Source organism: Arvicola amphibius, chromosome 11 (assembly GCF_903992535.2).
Source record: "Arvicola amphibius chromosome 11, mArvAmp1.2, whole genome shotgun sequence".
NCBI classification, from domain to species: domain Eukaryota; kingdom Metazoa; phylum Chordata; class Mammalia; order Rodentia; family Cricetidae; genus Arvicola; species Arvicola amphibius.
This window is the reverse complement of record NC_052057.2, coordinates 19,710,108-19,737,951: the sequence shown is the minus strand read 5'-3', so window position 1 is coordinate 19,737,951 and position 27,844 is coordinate 19,710,108. Positions and strand designations below refer to the sequence as shown.

The window sequence follows — 27,844 nt, the reverse complement described above, 5'->3', positions numbered from 1 at the left end:
TTATAGGTTTTCCTCTAACCAACTAATATACTTATCTCTCATTTTTAATCCTGAATGTAAAAACACCGGAGCTCTGGTAAATGACATGGCTCCATGGATTCCTTTCTCCATATGGTCATGGGTAACTTGGACCCCAACATTTCTAAGCCGTGTGACGTAAATGAGACCATCATCTCGTATGATGTCATGTTCACAAGTCAGGATGTAGGTCCGGGGCAAACTCTGTAACTGGGAGTCATTGGCTAACAAAGGGAACAGCCTATGATCCATAAGTGCCACATAGGAAACATTCAGTTTCCCAAAGATGGGTTCAGTGTAAACATGGTTCTTTTTATACTTCTCAGGAAGGAAGTCACTCCAGTTAACAAACTTGAACAGATGTCTTGACCCTTCAGGCATGTGTTCATTCTTCAGTAAAGCCTGGGGCAGTGCTTCGTCTTCAGTCAAATATAGGCATGCCAACTTAATTATCACATCCCTGGACAGAACTGGACCATATTTATACTCTTGATATGATGGCAGAAAGGTGTCAATCAACTGTAGGCCAGGGTATATCAAGGCTTGTGCTTTAATTCTGTCTTTGAATTCTGGATCATTCTGTAGCTAAATATATAATGAATACTAATGAGTTAATAGTTTTTAAACAAAAGGATTGGTAGCTTCAGTTTAATATCCTGTGGTAAAATAAATTTATTAAGTTGAAACATTGTTGGTGAATTTCTCATAAAATTAACTCATTAACGTAGAGACATGAGTGTCATGTTACTTTCACCGGTGCAGAAACAATGTATATTCTGTTACTTACACAATTACTCATGTACGACATCCAAACAGGAATATGATCAGGAAGATCAGAAGCATCCTAGGAAAAATGCTAGAATAACTATAATGATTTTATTCTTTGTTTCTTTTAAGAAATTTAGCTTTTAGCCAGGGGATGGTGGTGCATGTCTTTAATCCCAGCACTTGGGAGGCAGAGGCAGGCAGAACTCTGAGTTTGAGGCCAGCCTGGTCTACAGAGTTCCAGGATAGCCAGGGGTACACAGAGAAACCCATTCTTGAATGCCCTCCTTCCCTCCCCTGCAAAAACGAAATTTCCCTTTTGTTGTTTTTGGTAAAGTTATACGATGCATCTCAGGTTGTTCTGAAACATTCTGTCACTCTGTCTCAGCCTCACAAGTGTCCTACGAATAAACATGCATTACCAAGTCTAGTTTCCCTAAAATGATTTTCGACCTAAGTAATATAATGGGGCAAAAGTATAACTATAATAGAACACAAATACCAAAGCTCACATATAAAATCTGGTGGAACTTGACATGCTAAAGGAGACAATTAATATTAATCTAAGTAGTGTGGCTTGATTGAAGTGATAGAAGATAAAGAAAATAATTTATGAAAACCAGAAGATCTGCAAAGGAAGTGCAGAGCGACCTAGGTCAGAGCGGGTCTGAGACAGAGATTTCCAAAAGATCAGGACTGAGCCAGCGACCTGGGCCAAAGCAGGCCTGAGAAAGTGAGCTCCATGGGAGCAGGAGCAGATCCATACCAGGGACATTTGTGGAGGCAGGACTGAGCTAGCAACCTGGGCTAGAGCAAACCTGAAACAGTGAACTCCACAGGAGCAGGTACAGGGGAGCAACTGATGAGCAAGTGGGCCAGAGACAGAGATCACTGTGGGTCTGGATGTGAATATGGGACCTTCAAGGGAGTAGACCTAAGTCAGGGCCCCCGTTTGTCTAGGTGTGAATCTGGGACCTCCAAGGGTATAAGCAGGAACCAGAGATTTCTGCAGGTCCAGGCTCGAGTCTGGGACCTCTGAGGGAGTAGGCCTGAGCCAGGACCTCTGTGGGTCTGGGAGCACCCAAGTCTGGGACATCCAAGGGTATAGATCAGAGACAGAGACCTTTGCAGGACCAACCCCAAGCCAAGGACCTCTGCAGGAATGGATCCTGACCAGAAGGTCATGGTCAAGTGTTATGCAGACATTAAGAGACCACGGATGCCAGCCCAGACTACTATACCCAGAAAAATCTTTCATTCATCATAGAAGGACAAAACAGGATATTCCACGACAAAACCAGATTTAGCCAATACCTAGGTACAAACCCAGACCTACATAAAATATTAGAAGAAAAACTTTAACCCAAGGAAGATGGCTACATCAATAAAAACACAGACAATTGATGGTCTCATAGCAGCAAATCCCAAAGAAGGGAAAAATGCAGAAATTAACACCACCAACTATGAAAACTAAATTAACAGGAGATAGCAATCACTGGTCATTAATATCCTTTAGTATAAATGGACTCAACTCACCTATAAAAAGGCACAGAAAAAAATGTAGAGCTCAATAAAAATCAGTTTTAAAAAAGGTACAGACAGGCTAACAGATTAGGTACAAAAACAGCATCCATCCTTCTTCTGCATACAAGAAACACATATCAACCTCAAAGACAGACATTGTCTCAGAGTAAAGAGTTGGGAAAAAATATTCCAAATAAATGGACCTAAGAAACAAGCTGGTGTAGCTGTTCTAATATCTAACAAAAGAGACTTTAAAATAAAATCAACCAAAAGAGACAAAGAAGGACATTACATATTAGTCACAGGAAAAAATCCATCAAGAGGAAATCTCAATACTGAACATCTATGCCCCAAATACAAGGGCACCCCTATACTTGAAAGAAACACTTCTACAGCTTAAATCATATATCAAACCCCATACACTAATAGTGGGAGACTTCCACACTCCACTCTCACCACTGAACAGGTCAGTCACATGAAATATTAACAGAGAAATAAAGGAACTAACAAATATTATGACTCAAATGGACTTAACGGATATCTATAGAATGTTCCATCCAAACATAAAAGAATATGCCTTCTTCTCAGTACCTCACGTAACCTTCTCAAAAATTGACTACATACTCGGTAACAAAACAAACTTCACCAAATACAAAAAGTTTGGAATAACCCCATGTATCTTATCAGATCAATTTTATATTGAAATACAAAATAAGGTGAAGGAGAAATGACAATAAAGTATTTGTTGATACTCATTCGAAAGCCTGATTACAGATGGCCGGAACCACGAAAGCTATGCATAGCGGCATATGTGTGGATAGGGTGGACAGAGGGGGATCCCAGAAGTTAACTGGCAGTCATTCCAGCTGACTCAGCGATCTCATGTCCTGTGAGAGATCCACTTTCTAAAATAAGGTAGAGAAATACAGGGGAAGACATCTAGTGTCAACCTCTGACTTCTACATGCACGAGTATACACCTGAACAAGCACTTGCAAATACACACATATTTTTTGTAATGTATATACTCACACAAACACACACAGAGAGAGACATCAAATGACAACTACTGCATTGAAGGCAGAGAAAAGGAGAGAACAACCGTTCTCCAGGCAGTGGCTGAAAACCAAGAAGAGCTGGGATAGAGGCTATGATGCACTCCCCGTGGCGGACAGTGTCTGGGATTCAAATTTCGCTATTTCTCTGCTGTCCTGAGTCAGTAAATCCCTGTGCGAAACCCACTGTGATACAATTTCATGGTGAAGATACTGTCTTCATCTCTTAAGTTCCTAGTTTTAATGTTCATTATAAAAAAAGATTCTCAAGTAAAAACCATCACAAATACTCATTTATGCCAATGTCTTTCATTATAAATCCCAAAATGTGGATTCTAGCACACTAAAAGGATTTCTGAAGGCGATAACCTATAGAGGCACTGGTGATCAGCTAAAGGTTCCTTTTCCCTGAAGAAGACAGTTATGAAAGAACTGGCCATGTCTAAATTTACCTAGGACACTAAGGAAGACCTTAGGAGCAGCAATGGAAGTCTTGACCTTGGCAAGTCAGATGGATCACAGAGTCTAACCTGGCCCAAAGCACCTGACTCTTGCAGCACAGAAAGGACACTTGGTGGCCATATCTCTGCTTTCCACAGTCTTTCCCCATCTGACAGCCTGTTGTGACACCACACCTGGGCCTGTGGGAGAGGCTTCACCCTTACAACAGAATGAAAAGATGGCCTAACACTGTTCAAAGTTCAGACCTTATTCCAACTACCCTGATGCCAGAACCTCGGAAGGAAAAATCAGTACAGCTGTAAGGCTGACTTCTGTCTCCTCGGCAAAATAAATAAATTAATTAAAAAAAATTAAAAAAAAAAATAGGATTTTGTGAAGAGGGCCATAATAAACACAATTGCTTGACTTAGTTCTGGAGAATTTTAGTAGCCACTCCAATGAAATGCCAAGGCAGCTTGGGTAGCAGTCAAGCAGAGGTTACATTTGGCTCCCAATGTGGCTGGTGAAACATACAGCACAGAGTGCAGCAGAAGAGCATAGTGCCAATAGCAGCAGCGTGGGCCTAACATCCCACCACAACTGAATAATCATAAGGTAACTCTGTGTACAGGCTTCTTTATTCAGCCTTCCAGTGTATGCTCCTAATCTCAGACAGACAGACAGACAGACAGACAGACAGACAGACAGGGAGAGAGAGAGAGAGAGAGAGAGAGAGAGAGAGAGAGAGAGAGAGAGAGAGAGAGAGAGAGAGAGAGAGAGAGAGAGAGAGAGAGAGACAGAGAGACAGAGAGAGAGACAGAGAGGGAGGGAGGCAGACAGACTACACACACACACACACACACACACACACACACACACACACACGATGGGAGCAGACAGCAGACAGAGACCATGGAGGGGGAGGAGCATCTTTGTGCATGTGGAGGTCAGAGGACATCTTTCAGGAGTTACTCTCTTCCTCCAACATTTTGAATCTAATGACAGAACTTTGAACGTCGGGGTTGGGGTTGGCAAACCAACATCTTTACGCAGTGAATCGACTTTTCAGTGACTGATAACTCATTTTGTTGCAGTTATTTTCAATTTCAAGTCTATATTCCTAAGCTTTTGTGTGAAGTTTGCTTGTCTAGCATGCAGTGCTCCTGTCTATCCTAAATCCTAAGTCAAATTTAATTTTCAAAAATTAACTGAAGGATTAAAATGTACCAAGTACATTTCAATGACTCTGTACTAGCCAGAATCACAGGCTAGAACCATCAGTCTGGCAAAAACTACTTCACTTATTGGAGTCTATATTAATTAATTTCACCACATCATGAACACTTGTGTTTGTGCAAATTAAAACTTAATCAAGAGCGTCAGTTCCTAAACGCACAAGTAATCTCGATTTCAATGACCATTTCCCACCTTATGTTAAACGCTGTATGCATTGTACCTAAAACTTGCTCAGTTAAGGGAAAGGTGATCCTGTCTTTATTCATCAGGAATTCTTTTAATTCCTTTCCTCTTGACACTTTCTGAGCCATCGCAAGTGTGCCTATCTAGCCACCCATCTTTATTAAACTGACCCATCTTTCTCAATGATTTGCCATCTTGAAGACATCACAGTTCTGCTTTCTACTGAAGTGAAAATTTTAATCTCTAACTCTTTGTTCATTTTGAACCACATGGTTTAGAATAGTGTCAGTTTTTTTTTTTTTCCTCCTGATGGTACATGAGAGAAAAATGTGGTGTGCCACCACCTGAAAATGACAACTTTGAGAATTTGGTTAGTTTTTTTTTTTTTCACTGTGTGGGTCCTGGAAGTTAAATTAGGTCTTACAGCTTGGCAGCAGATGCCTTTGCTTTCTCAACTCTCACATCAGGCTGCCACGTTTCTTTAAAACATGAGAACACACATGTTTTGTACTCTAGTCCATCTATATCTTGTCTTTCTACTAGAAAAACATGACCTGCTTTAGAAGTTTCTTTAAAAATGAGTTCTGTATGGGCTGGAGAGATGGCTCAGCGGTTAAGAGGATTGCCTGCTCTTCCAAAGATCCTAAGTTCAATACCCAGCAACCACCTGGTGGCTCACAACCATCTGTACTGAGATCTGGTGCCCTCTTCTGGCTTACAGGCATACACACAGACAGAATTATGTATACATAATAAATAAATAAACAAACAAATTTTTTAAAAAATTAGTTCTGTTATTCTGAGAGCCTGTTCATGCACCTTACGAAACAGAACACCGAAGTGACTCAAGAAAGATTTTGAGTATTTTATAGGCTTATATGATATGGTATTTCATAACAGTTGAATAATAAAAGGGATAGTTGTCTTAAGATGAGTTAACTAGTCTTAAAAAAGGAAACATTATTGATTGAACTAAATTTCAAATAAAAATAGAAGTATTTAGTAAAATTTAATAAATACATACTTTGAGACTACGTCAAATTTTTACAAGGAAGTCAATCTATGTAATAGAAATGCTACAAAGTATTCATTTTCTTCTACAATGGCATTTGGGGAATATAGGTCATGTGTTGGACTAAGATTGCTTTGCAAAATATTACCTATTGGGAAGTGATTATTTAGCTTGCCTCGGCAAGGATTTCAATATGAGGTAACTTAACTTTAGTTGAGTAGAAATTCTTTCATACAAGTGTGCCATGTTGCCCAGTGCTATCTATAACAATATACATGTTTACCCATTGCCATGATTACTAGTCAATACCAGTTTGCCTGGATTTGGAATCATGCAGGAGATTGAAACACATCCTTGGGAGTATCTCCGCGATTATTTCAAAGGGCTTTAACTAAGGAGTAAATTTTCATTCTGAAAGTGGAGGCACTGTCTCATCAGTGGAAGCTTTCAGGAAAACAAAAGAGGATTAATCAGAAGCTAGGCTAAGTACCAGCAAGCATCATTCTCTGAATTCTAGTCTTGAGAGACAAGAGCAAGCAGCCTTACACTCCCACCGCCACAGGCAAAAGCAGCTCCTACAGCTATGCCTTCACTGCCTTGATGCACTGAGTATTTCATACAGGAGCTGCTATATCCTATCTCCCCTTAAAGGTTTCTTGTCAAGTATTTAGTCTCAGAGGAAAGAAAAGGTAAACACTCACCAATGATAGTGATATAAAAATATTGATAATTTTAATGGTTTATTGATAGAAAATCAATAAATCATGAACCCAGGATCCCTTATTGTAGTGAATAGCATGGCTCTTAGATGATGTTGAACCCTTCCCTAATGTTGGCAGGGTGAGCCAGGCTCAGCATAACAGTTTTCTAATACCAGCCAGGCTCTGGAGTTGCTGAAGCAGGAGGCTCCCAAGTTCAAGGCCTGCACAAACTACAGAGCAGTTCAGGGAATCTTATCAAAAGTCTTTTTTGAACCAATAAGTTTAAAAGGGAGGCTATATAGTCCTATGGTACAGTACTTGCCAGCACATATCCCAGGGTTCAATACCCTTGCCCTCATCTCTAAAAAAAATAAGTATGGTTATAAATTTTTTCCTTAGCAGTAGACAATTAAAGCTAAATCTAAAGTAACATCCTTCAAAATGGATAATCCTGTTTATCTTAAATTTCATAGCTAATGATTTGAAACAAATGAAAATACACCTAAAACAGTGCTTCTTTTGTGTTAGGATTAAAACATGTATATAATACATACAACATACCAGCTGAACCACTGCTGCTGCCAAGGTACCCCCAGAACTGTCTCCCATAACGCAGATGCGAGCGGGATCCACTCCATATTCTGCAAGAACCTTATCCTGGAGAAAGAACTTGCTTGCAAAAACACAATCTTCAAGGGCAGTTGGAAATCGATACTGAGGAGCAAGTCTGTAGCTTTAGAGGTAAATGGAGAAGAAACACAACAAAGCCCTTGTTAAAATTATGTAACTAAATATCTCTCATACTCCCCAACCGATACACTGATATCTTGGCTCTACTCTGAATCACAAATGTCACCAATCAACCCCAAGATAACTGGTAACATTGGTCTTAAAAGTGAGGAGTAGATTCCGGTTCAGGGTTTCAGGTACTGGTTCTAAGGAGAAATGCCTGAGACAGGTGCCTTCACTCTATGAAGCCTGTATACGTCCATGATCCTCAGTGCACTTGTTGACACAAAAACAATTTAAAAACACTGATGGGACTACCCAGAATTTTTAAATGCCGAAAAAAAATGAGAGTAAATTATTGACATATGACTTCAATTATAAGCATATGTAGGTCCATATTCTTTAAAATAGTAGAATTTCATATCACAAATTGAACATCAGAATTTAAACCAACAAACATTATGGAATAGGAACATTCTAAATATACCAATGGATCTTACTCAAAATTTTTAATTGTTTCATAAGACTAAGTACTAACAGTACTACAATGTGTTTTTATTTTTTGTTTTGCTTCATGTGTGTGTGTGTCTGTGTGTCTGTGTGTGTTCCGTCTTTGGAGCACACCTCCAGTGGGCTACAACATTTATAATTCTATCACTTTAATATCTATTAGAATTAGTGAATTATTCACATGTTCATTTTAAACAATATCAATCATATGGTGCATGTAGATATTTGCATTTTAATCTGGGTATTACATATTTGAAAATTAGTATAATATGAGCAAATGACACCCAAGCATCATTACTTGACAAGGTAGAGAACTGCAAGTACCTAAAAATGTGCAGAATTCTTAAACATTATACAATATATCGCACCATTAAAAAAAAACTAATTTAAAATGATAATGTGATAAATTTGGCTAAATTATTGCAGGAAATGCACACCATTATTACTATCTTAGATATTTCTCAAAACTCACACAATTATGTCTTGTTCCAGTAGTAGCAAGTAATTAGTTATGAGTAGGGCATAACCAATCTCTCTAGTATATCCTACTTGCTGACAATATACCCTCAACTATGAAATTCTTTATGGTGTTTTTGTCTGAGCTCTACAATCCTGTAAGGTCTATTTCTACACTATGTGCTTTGCTATTGGCAAGAGGTGCAGCAATCTTTTCATTCTCCTGATAGGAGTCTCAGTGGTTCAGAGGACACAGAAGTTCATAAAGTAATAGACACTTGCTCGTATTTTTATGTTATTGGAAATGTTGGTAAAAATAATGAGATAAGAAGACATTACTTGTATAATGTCTTAAAGTATTTGAATTTTCCCAATTTTTTCACTAAAAATACTAGACTCAAGAACAACACTAATCGCATGCTCTTTTATAACTAGGTCAAATAAAATCCATCATCTTAAGCATATAATGAGTGTACTTTCTATGTGTGTTGCTTGCAGATCAAATAATCTGCTTCTGTAACCTAGGTGGGTGTCAAGTCCTGAAAAAGCCAAGCTTAGGTAGTGAGAGCAAGGGCTGTGGTAAGAAATGCTACCATTCCCTTACTCTATTCCCACAACAACAGCACCAAGCTTGTTTGCTGTCCATCTGTTCAGGTCGTCACTGGATGATATCTCTGAAACAATAGAAATAAATATCAATTGATGCACTGTAATCAGAAAATAATGGGAACCCACCAATACCTATGAATGTGATAGAAATGTGCATTGTGATTAATGACTGAAACCCTGTGATCCCCGCTTTTGTCGCCATGGAGAGCAATACTCTGTCAGAGCTCAAGAAAAAAAAAGGATTGTCTGTAACTCATTAGCACCATATTTCATAAAACTCTTGGTAGAGGAATTGAGAAATCTGGCATTAAGTTGAAAATAACATTGTAGCTAGTGTTACAATGTTCACAAATTTAGATATTTTTCATAGTTATTTTTAAAGAAACTTTTCAATGAAGGAACATCAACTTACTCAAAGCAAGGTGTACTTTTAGTGTAATTAAAACAAATGAGATTTTCCTTTGCTAGGCTTACATATTTATGTAAAGTCATGCATATTTAATAAGCTTATAAGTAAACTTCATGTTTCCTTTCTGTATAGAAGATACAATTTAATTTTTATTAAAATCAAATAATAATATGTTCTTAAATTTGTAGTTCTTTAAAAAAGTTAACTGTGGATATAATTAACTTAAAAGAATTTGAAGGGATACAAAAGAAAAATGTTTTACTAAACTTTTAATAGATAACAGTGACAAGATTCCTTTTAATCTGCAATATATATTAATTCACCTCAAGATCATAAATTGGTATTCATCATATATAAAAATATAATAACAAACAGCAAATAAACTAGATAAAAATCATAATTTTTGGTTAAAAAGTAACAAGTTTATGAGAATATATGTAGGCAAATATAGTTGAAATACAGAGTTAGAGAAGAGGCAGAAAGTAGGCAAAATAAGAAAATAGGAACGGAAGATCTATACTTCAATGTGTGACAAAATATTTATTACTGGATGGCCAGTACATTTGAAATGTTTCTCCACAATTAATGTGGCCATATTTCCACATTATGGAAAGTTGAGAAAGAAGACAGCAGAAATAAAGAAAGAGTGGAGAGCAGCCAGGAATGAATGAACAGGGAGCAATCTAAACGATAGTCTATGTAGGGAGGACAGGAACAAGAAGGTGCTCAAAATTGTGTGGCCGGAACACGTCATAAAGCATAGGAGCTAAACGACAGTTAAAATAGAGCATGGTGGTCACTACTAGGGGGCGTTCTCCTTTCTCGTGTTTGTGGAGTTTTATTTATTTCCAAGCTTACTTTTTTTCTTTTTATTAAGATTTTTTTTTAATACAGTCTTTTCTCATTTTACATAGCTATCCCCATTCCCACTCCCTACCCTCCTCAGGCTCCACTCTTCCCCCTACCCCACCATCTACTCCTCAGAAATGGTAAGACTTCCCATGGGGAGTCAACAAAGTCTGACACTCACACAAAGGCAAGACCAAGGCCCTCCCCGCTAAGTCTAGGCTGAATAAGGTATCCATCCAAAGAGATTGTGTGCCTAGATGCCATTTCAAGCATAAGGCATAAATCCTGGTCTCACTGCCAGTGGCCCCACAGACTGCTCAAGCCTCATAATTGTACCTGACATTTAGTGAGCCTAATTTGGACCTATGCAGGTTCACCCACTGTCAGTCCAGAGTCTGTGAGCTCTCACTAGCTCAGGTCAGCTGTTTCTGTGGGTATTACCATCATGGTCTTAACCCGTTTGCTCATATTTTTGTTCCTCCCTCTCTTGCCCTGGAATGAGGAAACAGACAAGACCTCCTGAGAAAATTCAGAGGAGGGCATGAAGGGAGGAAGGAAGGGCAGGGGGGAAAGAGGAGAACATGAGGGAACAAGATGCTCAAGAAGGGGGAAGGACAGTGAGGGACAGAAAGGAAAGAGATCTCTTGATTGAGGGAGCCATTAACAGACAAGCGAGAAACACAGCACTAGAGAAATTCCCAGAAATCCACAAGGATGACCTCAGGTAAGACTTTAAGCAACAGTGGAGAGGGTGCCCAAACTGCCCTTCGCCTGTAATCAGATAGTTGACTACCTTAATTGTCATCATAGAGCCTTCATCCAGCAAACTGATGGAAGCAGATTCAGTGAAGCACTGTGCTGAGCTACCAGAGGCCAGTTCATGCTTACCCTTTAAAGCAAGAATATGCTATATCTGTTAAAAAATTCCCATGATCCATTAATGACCGGTTACACAGTCCATTTCACAGTAGAATTTATTGAACTTAAGTTCAGCAACAATGTTAGAGATTAAAAACAGAATGTGTATGGAGGCTAAGGTGGAAACAAGTAAAGAATAAAGTAGAAAAAAACATGAAACCAATAACTAAAGAAGTACATACTAAAGCATTAGAACATTAATATCTGTAAAGTCTAAACATGCTTTTCATTTGTTTTAAAGTTGTAGCCACAAATGAAGGGATAATGTAAAGGAGGAAGAATAAACTTATTTTATACAAACTAACAGTGAAGAATATTAATGTAGCAAAGGGCATTGCTTTCAGATTGCACAGCTAAAAGAAAGAATCAAAAGGAGAGAAAGACAGACATGGACACAAGTCTCTGAAAATAAAGCACAGGTAGGGAATAACTAGAAAGAGTAAACTTATCTTGACCAAAAGATAAACATGTCTTTTCCCAGGATATAAGTAGAGAGAAGTGAAGAAGGGATCACTAAGATGCTAGGAAAATGCCAATAAGCGTGACATGGGTAAGAGAAGTGGACTTGGAGGTGACAAGATATGGACTTATGTGCTGGAGGGGAGCAGGTAAGGTTGGAAACCAAATGGAAATTTAGAAATGTCATTGGAGCCAACAGAGGAACTAACTGCTTCTGAGAGTTAGCATTGTTCAGCCACAGTCACTTGGATAGCCTGGAGCCCAAAACCCTAGAGGAAGAGCTAGAAGCCCTGGTTTCTGCCAATAGGAGCTATTGCTTCCTCCCCTTTTGAGTTCTTTGAAAACATTTCTTAATCATTTGCTTCTGCAAAACTAAAAATGCTGGCGATAATATCTATCCAAAAAATGCTTACTCAGTTGGTTGCTCAGCTGAACACAGTAACATTTTAATTTATTATATTTTTATTTTTAATTTACTCTTCTCTCATTTATTACATCCTGACCATAGTTTCTACTCTCTCCTCTCCTTACAGTCCCCCTCAACTCCCCTCTCCCTCAAATCCACTCCTCCTTTCCCTTCAGAAAAGAGAAGGCCTCCCAGGGATATCAACAAAACATGGTATATCAAGTTATACTAAGACTAGGCACACCTCCTCAGTTTTGCTTGTCTTGAAATTTTTACAGTTCATGAAGAAAAAATACTGGTTATAACAATTAAGTTATAGGCTCATTGGAGAAAAGAATGTTATCACTTGTTTATTACATATGTTAAGTACACAGTATGACAGCCCAACACTTTGCTGTACAGTGAATCCATAGTCATGAAAGTTTAAAATGGTCTGTCTGTCTATCTATCTATCTATCTATCTATCTATCTATCTATCTATCTATCTATCTGTGTGTGCCTGTGAGTGTGTGTGTCTGTCTTAGCTACTACATTCTCTTCCCTCCAGAGATGAATACATGGGTTATAGTCAGTAACTGATTACTCAGCTTTATTTTATTGTATCATTTTAATACAAAGTTATGCTTTGGATTATAAGTATCTATATTATTGTTGTATTACAATCTACAACTTGAACAAATGTTAACTGTGGTATGGCAGTGATTATATTATTTCAGATCCAATAGTTAAAAAACTTTGTACACACACACACACACAAACACACACACACAGAGAACCTGGTTCACATCAATGTTTTATATAATTTGTATGATTGGCAGCTTTTTGGCTCAATTCAGAGTTTCTTGTTTGCACTTTCAAGTCTAGGCTGTCTATATGTTTATTTAAAAGTAAATTTTTCCTAACAAAACAATCTTAGTTCCACATGATGCTTTACTTACCAATATGTGTGAGCCATAACCCATACATTCCAATGTATCTCTGTTAAGAAGCAAATATTATTCAAGTCAACTTTATATTGTTAATTACTCTGTCAATGCATAGCACTTATTTTAATGTTAATATATGAACAACAAATATATCAGAAATACACTTACTGCAACTTCCGAAGACAAAGATGCCACCGTGAATGTAAATTACAGCTGGTCTCCGTCTTTCAGACTTCCTTTTTGGCAGGTACAGACGAACAGAAATGTCACTAAAGTTTGTGTCAATCACTGTAATGTTTTCATCTGAAATTGGTTCTGTATAGTGAGCTGCTGCTATTACTGAAAAAACTTCCTCATATTTCATAAGACCTATGTTTTCAAGTAATGTGCCCTATAAAAACAAGACAAAATTTTAAACAGTGAACATTTTTAATAGCAATAAATATGCACACATGTAATGATAAAATTAAACAGTGATTATACTCTAGAGGATTTATTTTATTTCCTAACAGTATTTTGGTAGCATGAAATTCTCAGTACATTTATCTGCTCCAGATCAGCACAAGATTGAGTTCATGAATAATTTATTATGGATATCAGATGGGTCAATACAATGCCATTGCTTTGAGAAAATAATGTTTGTTATAGATTAATAAGAAGGATGAGTCATTTTATTGCATAGCTGTTAATGATTCACCCTTGCTACAGTAAATAATCTTTTTCCAAAGATCAAACAAGAAACTATTAAACTCATTGGATCACTCAAAAGAATGAAGACTTGAATGTTGTACAGAGGAAACCACTTGTTCGTCCCGGCCTCCCAGAACCAAAATAACCACACAGAAACTATATTAAAACACTGCTTGGCCCACTAGCTCTAGCTTCTTATTGGCTAACTCTTATGTTAATTTAACCTATTTCTATTAATCCGTATATCACCATGTGCATGTCTGACTCTGGCAGCTCCATGGCATCTTGCCCTCTGCCTTCCTTCTCCCAGTATTCAGTCCAGCTTTTACTACCTACAGGCCAAGGCAGTCTCTTTAGTCATTAACCAATAAAAGCAACACGTGAAGGACCTCCCACACCATTTCCCCTTTTTTGCTTAAACAAAAAGGAAGGCTTTAACTTTAACATAGTAAAATTACATATAACAAAACAGGTATCAAATAAGAATTACAGTTATAGTATTTATATCTACATTATATTTATCATAACTAAAGAAAGCTATAACTATAACTATAAATTCTACAATTCCATCGAAGACTCCAGAAGGATCACCTAAGTAAACAGGAAGTACATTGTAAGCAGCTTCCAAAACTCCAGAATTGACAGAGACATCTCACTACCTGGACAGTCTCCAAAAGTTCTTCTGTACCTTTGGGACATCCACCTTCAGCCTACAGGTCCATATATCCAGCAGACTTTTCCATGCAGTAGGAGTAGGAAATTTCAAAGACAGTTTCTCCTATATTGGCAGTTTGTCAGTCACTTCTGTGTCCTGCAGAATGTCTAGCAGACTCTTTCATGAAGCAGGATCTCCAAAGGACCATCTCACCTTTAGGCAAGTTCAGCAGTCATTTCTCTGTGGATCCTGCATGTCCAGTTAAGCAGTTCAGGCAAGATCAGTTTCTTACCCAAATGGCTAACTAACTCCAGAAGGAACCTCTTCAATGCCCATCTTCCTCTTGAAGTAATTGGTGCTGCCAGTAGCAGATGTGTCTCATTGTCATGAAAAGTCCTATGTTATTAAAGCATTTTAAATGCCACATTCTGAAGGTCTCTGAAAGATTTGAAGAATACCTATCTAACTGAAATATATCTTTATATATCTAGAAAATCTAACATGACTACAAGCTTGGCTACTACAGGTGATTATCTATTAACCTATGTTTCTTAATTATACATTACATTTCTAAATGAGCTATACAAACACAATACCTTAGTCAAGGGCAGAAATATACACATACAGTATAACAAAATATACCTTAAATTTGTGTCAATAAACCAAGATCCTTACCAAAGCAAATTATTCATCTCTATAGCATATCCCCCTTTAAATATAAACAAACAATTATAAACAATATTTGTGAATTTGGGCATAGTTTCTCCAAACTGTTTCCTGTTGTTTATTGGGCAAAGTATTTTCTTTGTGGAAGTGTTTACAGTGACTTTCAGGGAGTGTTGTTCCATCAAACCGCACCAGTCTGGAAGCAATCCATGAGTTCTCATCCTCTTTGGAAACCAGAGAAGAACCTCTTTTCCAAAGCAATATATCCTTAGACCCAAATTTGGAAGTCATGATACCTTTATAATATACATGCTGGTTTAGCTTAGCAGCCCATACAATGAAATGTCTCTCTGTACTTAGTTCCTTTACAGACAAAAAATTCAAAGAATACACAATAATATACATAATCCAGACTCTCTGTGAATTTTCTATTTTTACATGGCTTATTTTTCTTTACTCCTTTTAATGTATGACTATTTGTACTCTGTCTCTTTAAAGACTTTACTTTTTTTAAAGCATTAACTTTATTTATAATGGCGCCCACGTGGATAGCCGAGTCCGCAGAAAGCTTGAGAAAGCTTGGGAAAGAATAGAGTAAAGCTCCATTTTTCGGGTCTGGCAAGCAAACACTCTCATCTAAGAGAGGCTTCCTGACTCAGCTTCAGCTGCAAAACATTGCAGCTCTTTTAAGAGGTTCGGCTACGAAACACTTAAACGCTGTTGATGAAAATTAACTGCATGCTTTTCAGTTTTCAGCCGTAGCAGGAAAAAAGCTGTGTCGTTTTAAAATGCCAGCTTTCTGGGCCGTTCTGCTAGGGCAAACTCTGACTCTTTCAAGCAGGCGGTCCTGACTATGGAGCTTTTGAGTGTTGTTTAACACTGTTGCAGCTTGCTTGCTGGCAGGGACCTTGAACTGCCAAAGAGTTGTGGTACCTCTGCCATGAGGCTGGAAAGCTAGGGAATGGGCTGGATCTAGCCGCCAAACTCACGGCTTTAGTCCTACCGATATTGCTCAGTAAATTAAAGATTTATGTGGTCAGAAAAACAGAGATATACAATAAAGAGAGATTCAAAGATGAAGAAAACCTCTAAATGTTTTCCAGTGTGTTAAAAATATACGCAAGCTAAAGGTTAAAGTTCTTAAAAGTAAAAAAGAAAAAAGAAAAAGGAAGTAGCTAGGGTGTGGTGGTACACACCTTTAATCCCAACACTTAGGAGGCAAGATATATTGACCTCTGTGACTTCAAGGAGCAGAGGTGGATTGACCTCTGTGACTTCAAGGTGTGGTAGCACACACCTTTAATCTGAATGCCTGGGAGGCAGAGACAGACAGATCTCTGTGAGTTCAAGGTGTGGTAGCATACACCTTTAATCCCAGCACTTGGGAAGCAAAGGCAAGTGGATTTCTGAGAGTTCAAGGACAGCCTGGTCTACAGAGTTATTCCAGGTCAAAGATATACAGAGAACCTGTCTCAAAAAGTAAAAGTAAAAATAAACGAAATAGAGGCTAAAACAAAGCTGCACAAAGATGGAAAATATATGGAGAACCTTGATACTGTATGCTATTATGCTCTCTTTGGATTGTTTGTATGCTGAGGAAGGAGCAACAGATGCTAAAAGATATTTGTTTATAAATGCTGCTGAACTAATCCAAGAAAGATATCTTGAAAATGCTTTGACTTTAAAATTTGGATCTAAGGACATGATGCTTTGGAAAGGAGTTTCTTTTGTTTTTACAGAAAATAAGACCCTATGGATTGCATCTATCCCAATATGGTATGATAGACCACGGCCTCCTGAAAGGTTGCTGTGAACAACTTCAGAAAATTACTTTGCTCAACTGATGACTGAGATGAACCTGGCACACAGGTTACACCATGAAAGATCTGATTAACAGCGTCCCCATTCAGCAGGAAGCAGTTTGGAGAGAAATAACTTCGCCCATGTTCCCAAATATTGTTTATAAATGTTCTTTTACAGTTAAAGGGGGATATGATATAGATATGAATAATTTGCATTGGTATAGATTTTGCTTTATTGATAGAGATTTAAGGTCAATTTTGTTATATGTATATGTATTTTTGATACTGATTAAGGTATTGTGATTATGTAGTTCATTTAAAAAATGTAATGTATAGAGGTTGTTAATGGATAGTTATCAATATTAGTAAAACTTGTAGTTATGTTAGTTAGATTTTCTAGATATATAGAGATATATTTAAGTTACATAGGCATTCTTCATATCTTTCAAAGACTACAGAATATCGCATTTTAGATGTTTTAATAACTTAAGGCTTTTCATGACAATGAGACACGTCAGCTCCTGGCAGCACCAATCTACTTCAAGAGGAAGATGGACATCAAAGAGGATCCTTATGGAGTTTGATAGCCACTTGGGCAAGAAACTGCTCTTGCCTGGACTGTTGGCATAAACTGGACACGAAGAACCCACAGAGAGAGGACTAAATATGAGATGATCTTTTGGGGTTCCTGATTCAAGAAAGAGTCTGCGAGACATTCTGAAGGACACAGCAGATAGTGAATGAACTGCCTTCGAAATTTCCTGCTGCATAGAAATGTCTGATGGATATTTATGGGCCTGTAGGCCGAAGATGGATGCCCCAACAGTACAAAAGAACTTTGGGTGACTGTCTAGGCAGCGAGATGTCTCTGTCATTTCTAGAGTTTGGAAGTTGCTTATTTCTTGTTTACTTAGGTAATATTATATCCTTCTGGAGTCTTTGATGGAGTTGAAGAATAGATAGATAGTTATAGTTTTCCTTAGTTATGATAAAAGATAAAGTAGATATAAATATTATAACTAATTCTTACTTGATAACTGTTTTGTTATATGTAATTTTACTATGTTAAAGTTAAAGCCTTTCTTTTTTTTTTAAACAGAAAAAGGGGAAATGATGGAGGATTCCCATTGGCTAATAAAGAAACTGCCTGGCCCATTTGATTGGCCAGCTCTTAGGTGGGCGGAGTAGACAGAACAGGAAGAAGGAAGTGAGGTAGATGGCTCAGTCAGATGCTACGCCTCTCTTAAGTTAGACAGACTGCCGTGCCTCTGCTCAGAGAGATGCCAGATGTGATGAAGCCAGCCACCAGGTCAGATGTGCTGAATCTTTCCCGGTAAGACACCATTTGTGGTGTTACAAAGATTATTAGATATGGGTTAGTCAAGATGTGAGTAAGAGGCTGAAAATAATGGGCCAGGCAGTGTTTAAAAGAATACAGTTTCCGTGTAATTATTTCAGATAAAGCTAGCCGGTGGCTGGGAGCTGGGCAGTGGGAAGCTGGCCCACAGCTCCCCACTACAATTTATGACTCTCCATACTCTTTTTCTTCTCTCTCCCAAGCCTATGTACATTTATCCAACACTGTGACTCATTTAGAGTTCTTTTCCATCTGTATTTGTCTTTATTGCATATCTGTAATTATTTAATGTCTTAAAGATCTTATAAAATGGTAAGCAGCTTGGTTGCAGCTGTTCTAGATGCTGGGTCTGCCTCTCTCTACTTTCAAAATGGTGGATGTACCATTACTACTCTGGGGCCACCAGGTAGGAGTTTCACTCAGCACTTTAACTCTGAGAATGAGTATGCAGAACATAAACCCTTTTTATTTGAGTAATAGCTAAATATGCCCTGCAATGCACTGTGAAACCTGGAAATATCTCTCTGTATGGTGGCAGAAATGTGCCATGCTCTCCTTGTTATGCATGCCTAGTAGACCTGATCCTGCCATCTGCCCAAAAGGAGAGCACTGAGCCATGGGCATGGTCTCAGATACTTTCCTCCTGACCCCGAGTGGGCACACAAACACACAAGCTCACAAATGACATTTAAATGCTCCATAGCCAGTGTTCATGCTGGCAGCATGACCCAGGAAGCTGTGTTTTAAAACCGTGTGCCTTTTTTCTGCTATGGCTGAATCAGGAAAACCTCTCTTAACAGAGCTGGGGCAAGCTGCCAGCTGAAAAAAATGCGGCTAAACTTTGCTTTTTGTGTCTAGAATTCCTTTTCAAGCCCTCCTAGGTTTTATGTGGATTTAGATAGCCATGTTGGTGCCAATTTGTTGTACAGAGGCAGCCGCTTGTTCGTTCAGGCCACCCAGAACCAAAATAACCACACAGAAACTATATTAATTAAAACACTGCTTGGCCCACTAACTCCAGCTTCTTATTGGCTAACTCTGATGTTAATTTAACCTATTGCTATTAATCTGCATATCACCACGTGGCACTGGCTTACCAACAAAGATTCGACATGTCTGGCTCTGGCGGCTCCATGGCATGTCTCCCTCTACCTTCCTTCTCCCAGCATTCAGTCCAGTTTTCACTGCCTACCTAAGTTCTGCCCTATCAACAGGCCAAGGCAGCTTCTTTATTCATTAACCAATAAAAGCAACACATAGACGGAAGGACCTCCCACACCACATGAAAGTAGGAGAAGAACTTGTTGAGAAATGGATTCCAACAGACGCAGGATGAATTGAGAGAATGGAATTAATCAAGAAAATGTATAAATCTATTAAATGATAAATAAATAAATGCTTGGAGATTTTTTTTTTTTTTTTTTTTTTTTTTTGGTTTTTCGAGACAGGGTTTCTCTGTGGCTTTGGAGCCTGTCCTGGAACTAGCTCTTGTAGACCAGGCTGGTCTCGAACTCACAGAGATCCGCCTGCCTCTGCCTCCCGAGTGCTGGGATTAAAGGCGTGCGCCACCACCGCCCGGCTGCTTGGAGATATTAAGATGATATTGACCTGGAAGCTTATTCCCTACTTGCTAGTTTTTATAGGGTTTAAAGATGCTATGCATCCTGCCAGAGAAGCTCCAGTTTTGCTCAACTGTGAACCCTGTGAGCTACAATAACCACTGGAGTAGCAAGACTTGCCCATTTTTAAAGCAGTGGTTTGACCATTATGGGGATAATCAACCACATTCTTGTTGCATTTTAGTACCATTACAAAAGATGAAATTTATATCTAATTCCAAGTTTTTTTAAGAATCTGTGGATAGACAGGTCATAGGACATGTGAGAGAACCTAATACTGCCACTCTGTTAAATGTGGATTATTAAACTGACTCAATGACTTACTCTTGTACCCGTAGCTAAGTACATCTTTTAGTCCTCGTCAGAGAAGTTTCTGTTTGTAGTAGACTGTGATTAATGAACATATGCAAATGGACTAAGGTGAGAAGAATAAAAGACTAACAAGGTTCAACTCTAAATGGAACAGCCATAGTGCCTTCTCTCCTGCCCAAACCCAGAGATCATTGCAGAAGAGGGTACTGAAGGACTATATAAGCCAGGGATATTGACTGAATACAAAGAAAGAGGGTTCTCAAGGTACAAAATGACAGTTTAATGAATTCTCTGATTGTGACAGCATGCACCAACCCATGCAAACTGAAATATGGCTAAATCCCATAGTGGAAGAGGGTGGTGAACATAAAGTCCTACTCCCAGCCATGGAGCTATTGGCATTTTTAGCCAGTCAAAGAGAGAGAATCAGTTTTTTAAGGATGTGGCTTCTGGTACATCACCTGACCTCCTGTGGATAGCCACACATCCAAGAGTGTTCAGGCAGTACAGACTGGGCTTGATGGGTATTTATGTGGTGTTGGAGGAAACAACACAGGTAAGGAACTTTGGAGGGTGAAGTAGGGAGTTTCAAGAGTGGTAAATATACACAGCCCTGTGTATAGCCCTGGCTGTCCTGGAACTCACTCTGTAGACCAGACTGGCCTTGAACTCACAGAGATCTGCCTGCCTCTGCCTCCCAAGTTCTGGGATTAAAGACATGTGCTACCACCAGCTGGCTTATAATTTATTCTGTAATAATAATTTATTTATAAACTGTAACTTTATTTAAAACAACATTTTCTGAAAAGTGGCATTTTATGTATGTTCCAATATTTTATTTTATTTTGTTGGTCACTCAATTTAGTGTTATAAAATTATCTTTGTGTGTGTGTGTGTGTGTGTGTGTGTGTGTGTGTAAACATGTTGGCCATGTGTGCTTGTGGAAGTCAGGTATAAACTTGGCTGTTGTCCTGATCATTTGAACTTGTTAAAGACAGGTTCAGTTGTTCCATCTGTATACGTCAGTCTTTCTGGCCCAGGAGCTTCTAGTGATTCTCCTGCCTCCATCTCTCCTCCCATTGTAGGAGATGCATGCTAACATATCCCACAGTCTGTGAGTTCTGGAGACCTTGGGGCAGAAACTAATGCTTGCACAGCAAATGTTTTGCCCTCTATGCTGTCTCTATCATCTCTAGTGTTTTAAAAATGCAATTCAGTAACTATGTTACCCATAGTTCATGTCCTCTATGAAGTAGCTATAAAACAGCATCTTCTCTTCTTAAGATGACTTGAGGCCAGAAGAAGTCACCTTCTATTCATGAAATTGAAGACAGGCTCTTTTTAGTATTTCTGATGTGCTAACTAAAACATCGCTGACTGATTTCAGTTAAATCATTATATATTTTTATATATAATGTGTCTAGAATATTCCGGTGCATTTACTGCTGAGTCTGCTTCATGATGCTAAGGTTATGAATGAATACAGATATTATGCCCATCATTAATGGTGAGAGTATCTACTCCAGAAAACCCCATGGCTGATCATTGTTACACAGATAGTAAGAACAAAGTAAAATGACATTTATCTGGGCCAGCGGTACATATGGTCTTCTTTGTAGAATTAGCTGATACATTATATATCTGAAAAACAAAAGTTAAAAAAGATAAATTCTAGAAGACTGTAACCCGTAGGAGATCACAATGGTAGTTGTATAAAAATTATGTTTGAGGAGTGACAGGTACTGTTGATGGTGTCAGAACTGTTGTTTTATTATATTCAAGATATTTTAATAGTATAAAACTCTCAATTTAAAAACAAGTATACCTATATAGGAACATGCATATAAGAACATCTATTAAGAAAAATAGCCAAAGCCAGATAGTTTTAGGGTAGAATTCTACCAGGCTTTCAAAGAAGAGTTAAAGTTAATACTCCTCAATTACACAAAATAGAAACAGAAGGAATATTGCAAAATTATTTTATGAAGCCACAGTTACTGTTGTAATTTTTTTTTAAAGCGGCATATGAGAGAAAGACACCAAGCAACAGAATTCATGCAGAGGGGCTTTTATAAGGGTAAAGGGAATGTAAAAAGAGAGAAGGAGGGAGACCAGCCTCTCTATGCCCCTAATATAAAAGCACCCACATATGTTAAAGAAACATTACTAGAACTCAAAGCATACATCAAACCCCACACACTAATAGTAGTAGACTTCAACACTCCTCTCTCAACAATGGACAGACAGGTCAATCAGACAGAAATCTAACAGAGAAATAAGAGAACTAATGGAGGTAATGAATCAAATGTACTTAACAGATATCTATAGAACATTCCACCCAAATAGGAAAGAATATACCTTCTTCTCAGCATCTCATGGAACCGTCTCATAAATTGATCACATAGTATCAAAGCAAACTTCCACAGATACAAAAAAAATATTCAGTAACCACCTGTGTCTTATCAGATCACCGTGGAATAAAGTTAGAATTTAACAACAATTCTACCCCCAGAAAGCCTACAAACTCATGTAACAGTCAACTACTGAACTACCCCTGAGTCAAGAAAGAAATAAAGAAATTAAAAGTCTTCCTCGAATTCAACAAAAATAAAGACACAGCATACCCAAACCTATGGGACACTATGAAAGCAGTACTAAAAGGAAAGTTCGTAGCACTAAGTGCCCACATTAAAAAAAAAAAAAGGAGAAAGCTCACATTAGGGACTTAACAGCACAGCTGAAAGCTCTAGAAAAAAATAGAAGTAGACTCACCCAGGAGGAGTAGAAGACTGGAAATAATTAAACTGAGGGCTGAAATCAACAAAATAGAAACACAGAAAACAATCCAAAGAATCAATGAAACAAAGAGCTGGTTCTTTGAGAAAATCAGCAAGATTGACAACTAAAGAAATCCATAGAATCACAAGGACATACTTTAAAAAAAAAAGACACACAAAAAGCATCCACCATAATCAGGTAGTCTTTCTTATAGGGATGCTTGAACAGTTTAGCAAATAGAAATAAATAAATGTAATCCATCATATAAACAGGTTGAAGGACAAAATCATCTTATTGCAAGAACAAAAGACCCTTAACAAAATCCAACACCTCTTCATAATAAAAGTCCTTGAGTGACTAGGGATGCAAAGGATATACCTCAACATAGTAAAGATAATTTCTTGAAAGTCCATAGCTAACATCAACTGAAATGGAAAAAATTTAAATGCAAGCATTTCCATTAAAATCAGGAGCATGACAATGATCTTCACTCTCTTCATACCTATTCTATATAGTACTTGAAGTTTTAGCTAGAGGAATAAGACAACTGAAGGATAAAAGTGTTAAACTAAGAAGTAAAAGTACCTTTATTTGCAGCTGATATGGTTGTATACATAAATGATCTTAAAAACTCCACCAGGGAACTTCTGTAGTAGATAATACTTTCAACAAAGTAACAGAATGCAAAATTAACTCACAAAAATAGTAACCTTCATATATACAAATGAAAAGCTTGTAGGAAAATTAGAAAAATGATACCTTTCACAGTAGCCTCAAAAAATTAAAATATCTTGGAGTAAATATAACCAAGCAAATGAAAGACTTTTATGATATCAGAAGATGGAAAAATCTCCCATGCTTATGGATCAGTTGGATTAATGCAGTAAAAATATCAACCCTGCTGAAAGCAATCTATAGATTCAATGTAGTCCTTATCAAAATTCTAATACAGTTATGCATAGAAATTGGAATGAAAAATTTCAGCTTCACATGAAAGTACAAAATAAACATGATAGCTAAAACAATCCTAAACAATAAAATAACGGATATATATATATATATCACCATCCTCAATCTCAAATTGCATTACAGAACTATAGTAATAAAACAGCATGATATTGGCACAAAAACATACACATTGATCAATGGATTCAACTTGAAGACCCAGGCACAAATCCAAACACCTGTAGCAATCTGACTTTTGACAAAAAAAAAGAACAAAAAACAGAACCAGAAATACATACTGGAAAAAAGACAGCATCTTCAGCAAATAGTGCTGATCAAACTGGTTTGCTGCATATAGAAGAATTCAAATAAATCCATATTTTTCACCTTGCACAAAACTCAGCTGTAAATAGATCAAGGACCACCACATAATGCTACATACATACCATGAATCTGATAGAAGAGAAAGTGGGGAATAGTCTTGAACTTACTGATGCAGGAAGAGACATTCTGAACAAGACACCATTAGCACAGACACTAAGAACAACAATTAATAAATGAGCAATTAATAAATGAATAAATTAATTCATAAAGCTGAAAGGGTTCTGTAAGGCAAAGGGCTACATCATTTGGACAAAGAATCAGCTACAGAATGGGAAAAGATTGGGAAAAAACTGATGGAGCTAGAAACAAATCATCCTGAATGAAGTAACTCAAACATTGTATATATTCTCTTACATGTTGATGTTAGCTTTTAAGCTTTCAATCGGCATGCTACAATCTGTATAACCATACAGGTCTGATTGGAATATGGAACTATAGGGAAGTGGAGGGCATCTTGAGGGAGAGGAAATATATTATATTGTTATAGAGGTACAATGGAGAGACTGGGACAGGGGGATTAAATGTCCAGGAGGAGGAAAAAGTGAGTTATGGGAGGGAATAGTGGAAGAACAAGTAACACTTGATGGGTCATTGGAAAGCCACTGTTATAGAAGATTCTTGAACTTTTTACATATATATATATATATATATATATATATATATATATATATATGGAGTTACCAAATAACAGAGTTGACAATATCCAAACTATACATCTTTTACCACCAACTAAAAAAATCCAGTGCCAAAAATAGGTTGCATTTAATTTGATTAATTGACCTAATCGGCCCCAAGAAAACCTCCCAGTAACTCAAGTCATTGCCAAGACTAATGGTTGCATTCCACAAAATAATGTTATAAAAAATATCACCTACATACCTCATTCAACAGGAAGCAGTTGAGTTGCTGCCCAGCTAGAGCCCTTTCCCCTACTGACTATTGTTCATGGTACTGGAAGGCACTCTGCATACCACCAGTAAAGAACAGTAAAGGTTAACCCAGCTACAAACCCTGTGATTTACAATGTTCCTGGTTGATAGACTCATGAAATAGTTGTACAAATATTATGGGAGTTACCAACCACTTTCTGACCGGATTTTAGAACCCATGACTGACTCTTCTTCAATGGCTAAGACCCTGAGACTGGATAGGTCAGAGGCTTGGGGAAACACAAATGTTATTGACTCATTATAGGATAATAAATGACTCCTAATGAAATTCTGTGATTCACATAGATCAGTGTCTTGCTCAGCCATATTTAGAGAAGCTTCTTCCTGTGATAGATGGGAACAAATACAGAGACTCACAACTGGACCATGTATAGAAAGTGAGAGACTTTTCTATATTCATTCTCAAGTGGGATGTCTTCATCAAACCCCTCCCCTCAAGTCTCAGGGAGTCATGTGGAAGAGGAGGTGGGAAGATTGCAAGAGGCAGAGGAAATAGATAATCCCCCAAAAACAGTGTCTCCCAGACCCAGAAGGATGGACACAGATAGGATTCAGAGATGACGGAAGCATGCACAGGGCCAGACAGGTTCAAACCAGATGGGGCTCTGGTGCTAAGAGGGAGAAGTGCACAGGAGCTACTATATCATTAATCAAGTAGCTCTCTCAAACCAATCACTGCTTGCATTGTAAAAATTAGTTTTATCCAGTGGTGTCTTACTGGGTCTATCAACGACACTGAAGGGTAGGCCCATGTTCAGCACAGACGGCCAACACAAAACAAAGTCTATAGTGTTTTGCAGTTGGTTTTTTTTTGTCTAAATTTTTTTTAGGCATTTTAAAATATCTTACTGGTCTTTCCCTTGTAACTTATGGCTTCCAATTTTGTGTTTCTGTAGTTGTATATATATATATATATATATATATATATATATATATATATATATATATATGTGTGTGTGTGTGTGTGTGTGTGTGTGTGTGTGTGTGTGTGTGTTGTGTTTTTTGTCTGTCTGTTGGGTTTGTTTTTGTTTTGCCTGTTTGTTTTCTAAAGAAAGAAAGAAGGGGTGGAATTGAATGAATGGATGGGGAGGTGAGGAGTGTGTGGGAGGTGATGTGAGAATATAGTATATGAAATTTCAATAAAAATATGACTGGGTTTCAATGCATACATATACAAAGCACTAATACTAGACTGATCTCAAAGTAAGCATTAATTACATATGCTGATTTTTTTTAATTGTGGGTTTTAGAAATTTTATTATTTTTTATGTTATACGCGTTGATGTTTTGCTATGGGTGTTAGGTACCCTGGACCTGGAGTTGCAGACAGTTGTGACTTGCCATGTTTGTTCTGGGAACTGAACCCAGGTCCTCTGGTAGAGTAGTCAGGTTCTTAACCATTGAACCATCTTTCCAGGCCCCCATATGCTGACTCTTTATTTTCATGTATAAAATTGAATAATAGTAACTTTTTCAGAGTAAAATTGTAGTAAAGAGATCTGAGAAATAGAATAAATGCCACTATCACTTCTGTATGTTTTTAAAACACATTTAGTATAACTGTAAGTATTTTGGTTTTTTTAACTTATAATGACAACATCATTATTATAAAAATTGTTCAATAGTTAATATTGACAAATATACCCATATAAAAATTTATTTGGAAGCCTCAGCAACACAAAGAATATGCAAAGTTTCTGTGAACAAATGTTTGAGAACCACCTTTAAGAAGAAAATCACTAGAACAACAAATGATTAAATGGATCAAAAGTTTAAACTTAATGGGCATAAATGAGTTAGTTTTCAAGGACTGTATGAGCCTGGGTATTACTGAGAACATTAAACATATCCAAACTTCCTGACAATTTCTAAATATTCTTTGTAGATAATACTATTTCTTTTATGCTGCTGTTGCTATATGGTCATTACGTGGACTGGTTTAGTAAACATTGTATGTCCCCGTGTCAGTAGGTAATCAGTTAGGCACATTAGTGATTAATTACACATCAATATTATCTGATTTACATATCATAAAGCCAGGTGGTGGTGAATGCCTTTATACCAGCACTCAGGATACAGAGGGAAACAGATCTCTGAGTTCAAGGCAAGTCTGGTCTACACAGTAAGTTCTATAATAAACAGAGTCACACAGAAAAACCTTGTCTTAAAAACCAAAACCAAAACTCAAACCAAAACCAAATGGAACCAACCAAGCAACCAAGTACCAAAAACAGAAACAAAAAAAGAAAAGAAAACAGAAATCTTTCAAACACTTTGAATTAAAAGAAGTTTCAAATATACTTATAATGTGTCATCCCAGTTCCCCAGTAAAAAATATATTACCACAAATGATGTAATTCTTATGAGAGCATCCATGAGTCTCACTTTCCAGGGTTCTTCAATATTCTCTGGAACAGGTGTATAAACATAGTAAGCAAATAGAACACAAAAGAATCCGAAGCACAGAGCTCTGCGCCCCAT

At 37.6% G+C, this 27,844-nt stretch overlaps 1 protein-coding gene across 1 annotated transcript; it reads right to left on the bottom strand.

Moving 5' to 3' along the window:
* LOC119826803 (arylacetamide deacetylase-like 2) lies at positions 1-27,844 on the bottom strand. Its single transcript, XM_038348293.1, has 5 exons — positions 27,707-27,844; positions 13,374-13,596; positions 9,234-9,303; positions 7,496-7,667; positions 1-603 (listed from the first exon to the last, which is right to left on the bottom strand). Exons 1-5 carry the CDS (start codon positions 27,842-27,844, stop codon positions 1-3), a joined length of 1,206 nt encoding a protein of 401 aa, XP_038204221.1.